The sequence below is a fragment of the Delphinapterus leucas genome, chromosome 10, assembly GCF_059928025.1.
Source record: "Delphinapterus leucas isolate spDelLeu-1000000601 "Yukka" chromosome 10, BTC_Dleu_Yukka2, whole genome shotgun sequence".
Classification (NCBI taxonomy): domain Eukaryota; kingdom Metazoa; phylum Chordata; class Mammalia; order Artiodactyla; family Monodontidae; genus Delphinapterus; species Delphinapterus leucas.
The window spans coordinates 37,881,576-37,891,691 of record NC_143138.1 but is presented as its reverse complement, the minus strand read 5'-3'; the positions used below and the strand labels follow the sequence as shown (position 1 = coordinate 37,891,691).

Sequence of the window (10,116 nt, the reverse complement as noted above, 5' to 3'; positions counted from 1 at the left end):
TTCTGGTTAAAGAGAAAAACACAGTTGATGTAAACCACAGCCAATCCTGCATGTGCTTAAATGTGTCACCACCCCTCCCTCTCCTCCTCCCCTAACTTCGCCTCCTGTCCTCCATTCCTCTCTCTCCCCAGTCTGCTTGCCCTCAACCTCCCTCTCTCCCCAGTGGCAGGTCCCAGGCTCTGGTGCACCCCTCCCCAGCCCCCAACATTGAGGAAATCACTTCACCTCTCTGAGCATCAGTTTCCTCGTGTGTGGTGATTATGAGACCCACCTCAGAGCTGTCATATGAGGAGTAAATGAGGTCACCCACACAGCAAGGACTCTGAGCACTGTGTGGGCATGTGCATGTACAGAGCAGGGCCCTCTGGCTGCATGCAGCGGTCCGCAAACACTCGGGCCAGCTCTGGTCGGCCTCCCAGTCTTGTTCCATCTCACCCTCCCCTCTCAGGCAAACCAGGCTCCTTCTCCACCTCCTCAGTCTGCATCCTCTGCCCTCCAAGGGTGCATGTCCTCCCCGTCCAGCTGTGAGATCCGCCAGGCCAAGGGGGTTCCTCCCCAGAGGAAAAGCCAGGCCAGGCTGCTGTATTTTTTTCTCTACTACAACTTGAGGCCCTGTAATTTCTCCCACCTGTAATAATAATAATAATGAATACATTCATACTGGCTAACTCAATGAGCACTTAGTATGTGCCAGGCATTATCCCAAGCCCTATCAGTGTACTAACTCATTTAATGCTCATGACCATCCTATGAGGTAGGTTCTGTTCTAAGCCCAATTTACAGAAACTGAGGCCAGCAAGCAGGGAAATAGCTTGCCCAAGGCCACCCAGATGATAAGCCCCATGCACTTAACCGCAATGCTCTACACGTTTCCTGGCAGTTTCCCTGCTTCGTGATGGTGGGGACCAGATCTGTCTTATTCACCCAGCTCAGTGCCTGGCACAATGGAGAAGCTCTGTAAATCTTTGTTGAATGAACAGATGAATGAATGGGTGAATAAATGCTGCTCATTGGGCTATCTTAACCAGTTTTATGTGTATAGTTCACTGAAAGTGCAGGCTTCAAGGATCCCAGCTAAACTCGAGAGTACTGGTTCCCACTTCCTACCTCATGCAAGGGCAGGGACCAAGGCCAAGACCTTGGTCCCTGCCCTTGCATGGTCATTGCAATGCAAGTGCTTGGCCACTGGGCCTATTTCCCTTCCAATACACCCACCTCAGAGCTCCTGCTATATCAACTCACTCACCACTCTGCTTTTCTGCTCTCTCTTGATGTCAAAAACAGACACATTCTATTTTCTACATATTCAGAGCAGGAAGGGTCCCAGCATCCCACTTCCAAATGAGCACCTCAAGCACATGCAAGCCACAATTGTATCCATAGTGAAAAGCCTATTCCAAGGCTGGGTGGTTGTTGTCTACTGTTACTGAGAGCCTACTATGTGCCAGTTACTGTACTGGGTGCTTTTTATACATTTGATCTCATTTAATCCTCCTTCCAGTTCCGTTAGGTAGGTACTATTACTGTCACTGGTTCAGTTGAGAAAACTGCCAAAAACACAGCTAGAAAAGGAACAGAACCAGGATTCAGACTTAGGTTGGCCCAACCTTTGCCAAATACATCTTGTCTTCCTCCATCCTGCCACATGCCGCCTGTTGCTTCCTCACCTCTGGGGGTAGGATCCATGTGACTCCCTTCTTGTTAGCTGTCCTCAGCACCCAGTGGGTGTGACCTGGGGTGCAAGCAGTCGTTGCAGAGGTTACTGTGATTTTGCCCCTGGAGACCTGTCCACAACTCAGGAGGGACTGCGGAACTCACGCAGCTCTTGCCTGAGCCCCTGTTAACAAGCGAAAGGAGGCTTTAGCCAAGGACTCTGAGGGGAGATAAATGCTGGGAGTGGACTCAACTCTGGTCGGGACCCAAGCACCCAGCCCTCCCCGAGACATTGTTTGAACTGGGCCAGGCCACCAGACACAGCCCCTCCCGCCCGCCCCAGCCAGGGTGGTGCTTGTGTGGGAAGGACTTTAACTCCAGCTGCCAGACCCCTGAACGGGAGAGGCAGAGAGGACTGGCCAACATGCACAACTTCCGCAGCCTCCTGGCCCGTCTGCTGCTGCCGCTGCTACTGCTGGGGGCTGCCATGGGCCCTGCCGGAGCCCTCAGTGATGATGAAAGACACGTGATGGTGGAGCTGCACAATCTCTACCGATCCCAGGTGTCCCCACCGGCCGCCAACATGCTGCAAATGGTAAGTGTGGCCAGGGCCCCCACCAACCCCTTTCACGGCGTGAGTGGAAGCTATCTCGGGGATTCATCTCTCCGGCAGGAACAGAGTCCCTGACATTGTAGAATTCACAGGCCCCCATAAGCAGCCTCATTATACAGATGAGGAAACTGAGGCTCAGAGGGACTTGCTGGTCCCTCAGGGGCTTGTATGTCCCATAGCTGGTAGAGCCAGGCCTGAAAGCCCTGCTCTCTGATCCAATGACCCCTTCCCAGCACTTCCTAAAATGCATGTGCCCCTGGGAGGGGGAACACAGGAAGTTCCTAACACCTTGATGAAACGATCTTTCAGATACCTTCCAAGGAGATGAGAAGAAAAAATAGGGCAGCAGGATGAGTCCCAGCACCCAGGGTAGGAGGGATGTACTAAGGAGGTGGGGTGAGAACAGGAACCAGAAGTAGACAGGGCTCTGAATCACACAGATCAAAATCTGTCTCGACCACTCACAAGGCCTGTGATTTGGGGTGAGTCCCTTAACCTAGTAAGGACCCTCAGTTTCCCATCTGTAAAATGATGTCATAATTAGAGCTACATAAATATCAACATGGACAGAATCTCACAGGTATAATATTGAATGGGGGAAAATGAAATCTAAAAGAAGTACACATACATATATTTTTAGTATAGTAGGGTATATTTACATGAAAGAGATAAAGTGAGAAATTCACCCCCTTCCTGCCCTCCCTGAGGCTAGCTACACTGGCCCTTATTCTCCAGTCACCCTTAGGTGAGGGGCAGTGTCCAGGGACCCCCTAGCTGTTGCCTGAGAGCAAGGTTGCACCAGGCATCCAAGACCAGAGTTCTAACAGCTCTGTCCAATCAGCTGAAGTGACTCTGGGTGGACCCTTTACCTTCAAAGGCGTCTGTTTCCTGATCACATGGTACGGGCAGTCCCTGCCCTGAGGGTCAGACAGGATGACCTATGAAAAAGATATAGGAAGGGCTCCACGGATGCACACAGCACCGCCCTTCACAGCCCTGTCGGCCTTGGCAAACAGGAATTGCACACAACAAACTAGGAGCTCCCGATTCTGTTACCAGCTCTGCCAAAAGTTCCCCAGTTGAGGCCTGGAACACATTGTTGGGCCTCAGTTTCCCCATCTGTAGGTCCCTGATGCCCTAGAGTCTTGCTGGCTGAGGCTGGGGGCTACACAGGCTGCAAGCTGCTTTGTAGACAGAGATGGACCTCAGGAGTGGGGCAACATTCTAGGAAGCAGTTCAGATATTGATGGGATATGCTGCTGCCTGGTAGGAAGTGATCTGAGGAGCGGGAGATAAGGCTGGACTGGGACACTAGGATAAATTTGGGACAAGGCGTAGGCTCAGCTTCAGCAGTGGTAAATACAGAGACTCTGGAGTCAGATGGCCTGGGTTCAAATCTTGACTTTGCCATTTACTAGCTATGTGACCTCAGCCAAGTTACTTAACCTCTCTGTGCCCCAACTGTAAATCAGGGATGATAACACTATAATAACTCCCTTGTAGAGTGGTTGAAAGGATGAAATGAGTGACTATGTGTAAAGCATTTAGAACAGGGCCTGGCACACAGTAAGTGCGCAATAAGTGTTTGATAACAAAAGAGGGAATGGATCCAGGGTGAAGCAGGTGGGGGTTATCACAGATTCTTCTCTCTCCCTCAGCCTCCAAGTCTAATCGTCACCACTTTTACCTCCCAGAAGGTTCCATTTTTCTTGAATCCTGTCTCCCCCCCACCCCTCCGCCACCTCTTTGACACAACCCTGGTTCAGTCTTCCATTTCTTTTCCCACGGAATTCTAGAACAGCCTCTACCTGCTTTCTCAGCCTCTGGCTTCTACTACCAGGATGAATGATCCAACACACTGGCCTGACCCTTTTCAAAACCCTTCCATGGCTCGCATTGGCTCCCTGCTGCCTTCAGATAAAGCCCCAGCTCCTGAGAAGCCCCACTCTATGTGTCTGGCCTTGTTTACCTCTCCAGCCTCCTCTCCTTCACACTTTCTCCTAGAGGAACCCGAGCAGCTTATCTTTCCCCCACCAAAACCTTTCCCATCTCCATGCCTTTATTCATGTTTGCCCTCTGTTCAGGATGCCTTTCCCCTCTCCACCTGGCCAATGCCTCATCTTTTAACACTTAGCTTAATGTCTCCTTCTCCATCCTCAGGTTGCACTAAATGACCCTCTTTTGGTGCCCCTATACTACCCATCGCATATCTGTCAGTTACCACATGGTGGCCCAGTTAACAGTTTATGACACTGGGAACTTGGGCTTCTTAGTCCTTGCTGTCACCCCAGGGCTGGCATAGTGCTCAGGACTGTTGAATGAATGAGTGAGTGGATGAATGAATGGACTTGCTTTCAGATGGTGACCAAGTGGCCAGGGAGGGTGGGTACCTTGACTCTTGAACCTCCACAGGGTTCTCTGGACAACTGAGAAGCCTTAAGACTCACAGGAATGACTCTCTAATGGTGGGACTCCAGACATCCAGTCAGGATGGAAATTACAGCCGAGCTCTGTAAGGAGAGACCGCTTTAAGCAGGGCTGTGTCTCAGTCATCAACAGCTGAGAAATGTCTGTTGAGCACCTGCTCTGGGCCAGCACTGTGCCAGACATGCTGAAGGAGCTTACAGTCTAGTCTGGAGCCCCGAAGGTCATCTCAGACACCCTGAGCCTGGTCCCCAGCACCCTGCCCCTTTCCCGCTCCCTATCCTCCACTACTACCAGTTTGAGAGAGCCTCAGGGACCAGTGACTTGGGACAAAAATGCCCACAGAGGGAAAGGGATTCACCTGAGTTTACAGCATTTTACTATCCCAGCCCAATGCTCCCTTCCGTACCCCAGGCAGCTGCTCCTGAGAACCCTGGGAGGGGTGGGTGGGTGTGGCCACACAGCCCCCTCCCCTCAGGGTCACCCAAGCTCTTGGTACTTTATGGGCTGTCTGGCTCCCACAGCTGGCAGGCCCCCAGAGGGTGGAGCAAGAGTTGCTGCCAGGCCATCCATTTCTAGGAGAGGCCAAGGACAGTTTAATGGGATCCAGGCCTCCTTCCTCAATCCCTTGGTCAGATGCCTTGTTAATCTGTCTTCCCACCCACACTGGGCCCATCCTTCCAGCCTGGGACACAGAACCTCAGAGGCCCTCTAACCTGAAATGCCCCCTCCCACCATCTCACCTGAGGTCCTCCCTGGAGAACACTGCCTTTGGGGCCTGACAGCTCTTTGGGCCACCAAGCCTCTGAAAATAGGCCTCTCAGCGAGGGTCACACACACACACTTAATTTTCTTGGGGAAAGGGGTTGTCCAGTTGACAAGACAGCAACTGGGAGGGAAGCCCAGAGCTGGTAAAGCTGGGCTATCCCAAGGGGAGAGTGGGAGGTTAAAGGGGATGCTGGCCCCTCAAGTAAGATTTCTGGTGGGTGGGTAAAGGGAGTGGAGTGGCTGAATAAACAACCCAGCCCCGGAACATCTCACTGGACATCGTGTGTGCTTCACAACAGTTCAGGCAGCCCTGGCAGGGGCATCACCACCCATCTTGCAAATAGAATGACATTAGTATTAATTAATAATTCCATTATCGAAAACATCATCTCATTTTTTCTTCCCAAAGTCCTATGAGAGTTCAGAAAGTTAGGCAATCTGTCTAAAACCACACAGCTGGTGAATGGTCCCAAGTTTGCCTAACTCCATGGCCTGGGATGGCACCCTCCCACCTCCCCACAGAAGCTCCCCATCAGCACAGCTGTGTTCCAGATCATGTCCACGAGTCACCCTGCAAGGAGGGGAGGGTCTTCGGCCTCCAGAGGCCCCCCAGAACACCTTCCACCTTCTTTTCTGATCCTCACCCAATTTGGACATCCTTACCTCCCTCTCCCACCCTCCTTTCCCGCCTCCACTGAGCCCGAGGCGTCCTCACCTCCCCCTCGCAACCTGACCCGCAGAGGTGGGACGAGGAGCTGGCCGCCTTCGCCAAGGCCTATGCGCAGCAGTGCGTGTGGGGCCACAACAAGGAGCGCGGGCGTCGCGGCGAGAACCTGTTCGCCATCACGGACGAGGGCCTGGACGTGCCGCTGGCCATGGAGGAGTGGCACCACGAGCGCGAGCACTACAACCTCAGCGCCGCCACCTGCGCCACAGGCCAGATGTGCGGCCACTACACGCAGGTGCGAAGCTGGACGGGGCGGGGCCACAGGGCAATGGGCGGGGCCGGGAAGGGCCGGGCGGGGCCACCTCTCCAGTCAGAGCCCGGGAGTCCGTAAGCCCCGTTTGCCTCCTTCATAAAAGTCATCTCTCCACAGGAATTCATGTGTTGTCCAGGCCCCCAACGAAGTCTGCTTCTCAGACTGTCTAAACCATTTTCAGTTGTCTCTTTAAAAACCACAATCTTCTGAAAACCTAGGCGGCCCCTCTCGGCCTCCTGGTCCTGAAGAGACCTGAATTAGGTGTCCCAGAGCCTTTTTCCTGGAGGGTAGTTACTGTGCCAGGCGATCCTGATCGAGCTCTAAGCAGTCTTGTCCTCTGGCCAAGGTTACACACGGCTGTTTGCCCCAGCAGTGAAGGGCTTCCCCCTGCCTTCGGTCTTCTCTCTCTCACTGTCCCTCTTGTCATTTCTCAGTGTCTAAGTTGCTGCTTCCAATCTGCCAGGGACTGATAAAGCAAATACACAATTTTTCTTCTGCCTTGAAAAACTACATGCGAAATAAGAGTAAGCTGTCACCAAGTGAACGTTTCAGAGAGCCTTCCGAGAGCATTTCCTGCCTCTTGCTATGTCAGGGTTTTACTGCATTTTGAAAGTTTGAGTTTGCAGACAAGGGGCATAGGGGTGTGTGTAGGGGAGTTAACATTAGTGTTATTGAATTCTTTTTTTTTCCTTCCCAATGCTTATTTGTTGTTCAAACAATAACATGACAAATTTTAAAAAAAGAAAAAGGAAATGAACCAACCATCTTCCCACCCATATCCACCAATTCCATTTTCCAGTGTTTCTTTGGGTGGTATTTTTAGTGCTGATCTTTAGAGAAGGAAATCCTAACATCACCCACCCAGATCAGGAAGTTGTGAGGCCCCAGCCCTCCCTGCCCCCTTCTCTCTCTTCCCTGCCACCTCTCACACTCCCCGTACATACATCCTCCTGCAGGAATTGCTGTCAGTGCCCAGCAGGAGTCGGGCTGCCCCATCTCCACCCCTGTGTTCTCTAAGGCTGAGTGCATGTGCATTCTGGGGTCATTTCTGCCTGGGAGATGCTCGACAGTGGTCCCTCGGGAACTCTCAGCTGATTCAAGCAGCAAGACCCCAATCCTGGGGAGTTGTGCAGAATTAACAGCAAGAGCCAGATCTCACAACAAAAAACGGGCCTCAGTTTGAGTGACTCCTGGGCAGACTGGGCCTAGAAATAGCAAAGGGAAGCTATATTGGCTTGTCTCAGCCAATGGCAGGGCACAAAGTTTGTTTTGACTTTTTAAAGTTTATACTTAAGACAGAACGCCTTCTACCAGTTAGGAGACCCACACTTAGAAATGGCAGGGCAGGTCCCTGCTTACTTGTGATTTGGGGGGAAGTTTTACTTCCAAAATGGCTCCTCCTGTTCCCTTCCTTGGCCTTTGCTTGTTGCTGATGTTTAAGATTCTCCCATTTGAGATTCACTCCTTTGTTATATCCCTTGTTTAAAATGCAAGGGCCTCTAGAAGGAGCCCACAGGAAGAATTCATGAGGGTCTATCAAAGGGGAAGGTTTTCAGAGGAAGAGAGTCCTAGTGAAATAGTGTGTGTGGTTGGTAGAGGAGAGTAGGCTGCTTGGGACAAATTTTCCCCCAAGCCCCCTGTTCAGAGTTTTGTCCTGAAGCTGTGTGTCCTCAGGGACTTGGATCTTACATATAGGGTTCCTCCTCTCCTCACTCATAGAAGGCTGCTGTAGAGAGACACTAGCTAGGAGCCATCTTGCGCAGGCTAAACTGTTGGGTTTTCCCTCCTTCAGGTGGTCTGGGCCAAGACAGAGAGGATTGGCTGTGGTGCCCACTTCTGTGAGAAGCTCCAGGGCGTTGAGGAGACCGATATCCACTTGCTGGTTTGCAACTATGAGCCCCCGTGAGTGGGGAGGGAGCCCTGGGGGAAGGGGGTGGGCAGAGCCAAGGGGAGGGGCTGAGCTGGACACAGTCTAAGGAGGAGGAAGGGGGCCAATCTGGGGTCCATACCCTATACCCTTGGAGGAGCTGCGAGGGCACCCATGGGAGTCTGCTCTTACTGGCCCAGCAAGTTAGTGTAGGGCAAGTAAGACCCAGGGAGCGCTTCCAGACTAGGTGTGTGTATGAGGGATAGGGACAGGGGTTGGCAGGGACCCCCCTCCCCCCAGCATCCTCCTCACCTCCTGCAGGGGGAACGTGAAGGGGCAGAGGCCCTACCAGGAGGGAACTCCATGCTCCCAATGTCCCTTGGGCTACCACTGTGAAAACTCCCTGTGTGGTGAGTCCGGGGTGGGGTGGGGTGGGGTGGGGTGGGGGGAGGCAGGTGAGGCAGGGGACGCCTGCTGGATGGTCTGGTGTCTTCCAAGGCTCCAGAGTGGTGCGTGGGCCAGGGGAGGAACCCTCAGCGGCCCCACCCCATCCGGGTTCCCAAGCCCGCTTTACCTGCTTTGCCCTCCTTGCGCACCACTTTGGCGCCCTGGCATTCCAAGTGAACAGCTTTCTACCCTCCAAGCAGAGGGTAGAGAAGAGTTGGGGGCTCCTGAGCACAGGGGGTGCGGGGGTGGAGGTGGGAGGCGTGGCCAGATGGGTGGTCAGAGGGACTCCAAAGGCCAGGCCTGCAATGCGATGGGTGTTTTAGGAACAGGAATCCAGCGGGAGAAATCCCCTGAAAAAGTGGAAATGCATGTGTAGAGAGGGGAAGACTTGGACAAGGAGGTGGATGGAGGGGCAACTGTCAGTCACAAGAAATAACATGTATTATCAATGAGGGACATATTCGCTGGAGAGGGTGTGTGCATGTGTGTTTGTGTGTCTTCGTAGGACATTTGATCACCTCACCTTGATTGCGGTGGGGTGAGGGATGCGGGGTCCTGCTTGCAGCACTAATGCCAGGCCTTGTCTCTCTTATCAGAACCCATCAGAGGCCCGGAAGAGGCTCAGGATTTGCCTTACCTAGTAACTGAGGCCCCATCTTCCCTGGCAACAGAAGCCTCAGGCTCTAGGAAAGAGGGTATCACTTCTTCCTTAGCAACGGAAACTCCATCCTTCTTGGTAACAGAGGTCTCAGGCTCCCTGGCAACAAACGCTCTACCTGCTGTAGAAACCAAGGCCCCATCTTCCTTAGTAACAGAAGACTCCCCTTCCATGGCAACAGAGGCTCCACCTTCCTTAGCAACTGAGGTCCCTTCCTTTTTGGCAACTCACAGCCTACTCTATTTGGATGAGAGACCGGCTACCCTCCCCAAATCAACCCATGATCCTACCCCCAAATCAGCAGATAAAGAGGCCAGCAGTACAAGAATGCCCTCCAGGAGCCCAGAGAGTTCTCTGCAGCCCAAGATGTCCTTGACGGGGACATGGGAGCCGCTACCCCACTCCCAGGAGGAGGGCGAGGCTGAGGCCGAGTCGCCTCATTCCAGTGAGATCTTGGCCTCAGTTTTTCCAGCGCAGGACAAGCCAGGTGAGCTGCAGGCCACACTGGAGCACAAGGGACACACCTCCTCCAAGTCCCTGTCCAACTCCCCCAGTGCCTCTGCCACCGCTAATGCCATGGGTGGGCGTACCCTGGCCCTGCAGTCCTCCTTGCCAGGTAAGGCCTGTAGCTCCCATCCTACCTTCCCTCCTGGCTCCAGAATGTCAGCACCCTGCCTCTAGTATAGATGATATAGGCACGGCGGGG

The 10,116-nt window shown here is 53.1% G+C and overlaps 1 protein-coding gene across 2 annotated transcripts in view; it reads left to right on the top strand.

Annotated features, from left to right (window-relative positions):
* Nucleotides 1-1,982: 1,982 nt before the first annotated feature.
* Nucleotides 1,983-10,116, top strand: part of PI16 (peptidase inhibitor 16) — a 15,303-nt gene continuing 7,169 nt past the window's right edge. The window contains exons 1-5 of one of the 2 annotated variants that reach the window (XM_022581777.3): nucleotides 1,983-2,248; nucleotides 6,199-6,420; nucleotides 8,231-8,340; nucleotides 8,627-8,715; nucleotides 9,349-10,026. In XM_022581777.3, the coding sequence (XP_022437485.1) occupies nucleotides 2,078-2,248; nucleotides 6,199-6,420; nucleotides 8,231-8,340; nucleotides 8,627-8,715; nucleotides 9,349-10,026 (1,270 nt within the window). In that variant the 5' untranslated portion in view covers nucleotides 1,983-2,077. Of the gene's footprint in view, nucleotides 6,421-8,230; nucleotides 8,341-8,626; nucleotides 8,716-9,348; nucleotides 10,027-10,116 lie in introns of both variants that reach the window. The other variant, XM_089918807.1, reaches the window with a different exon arrangement.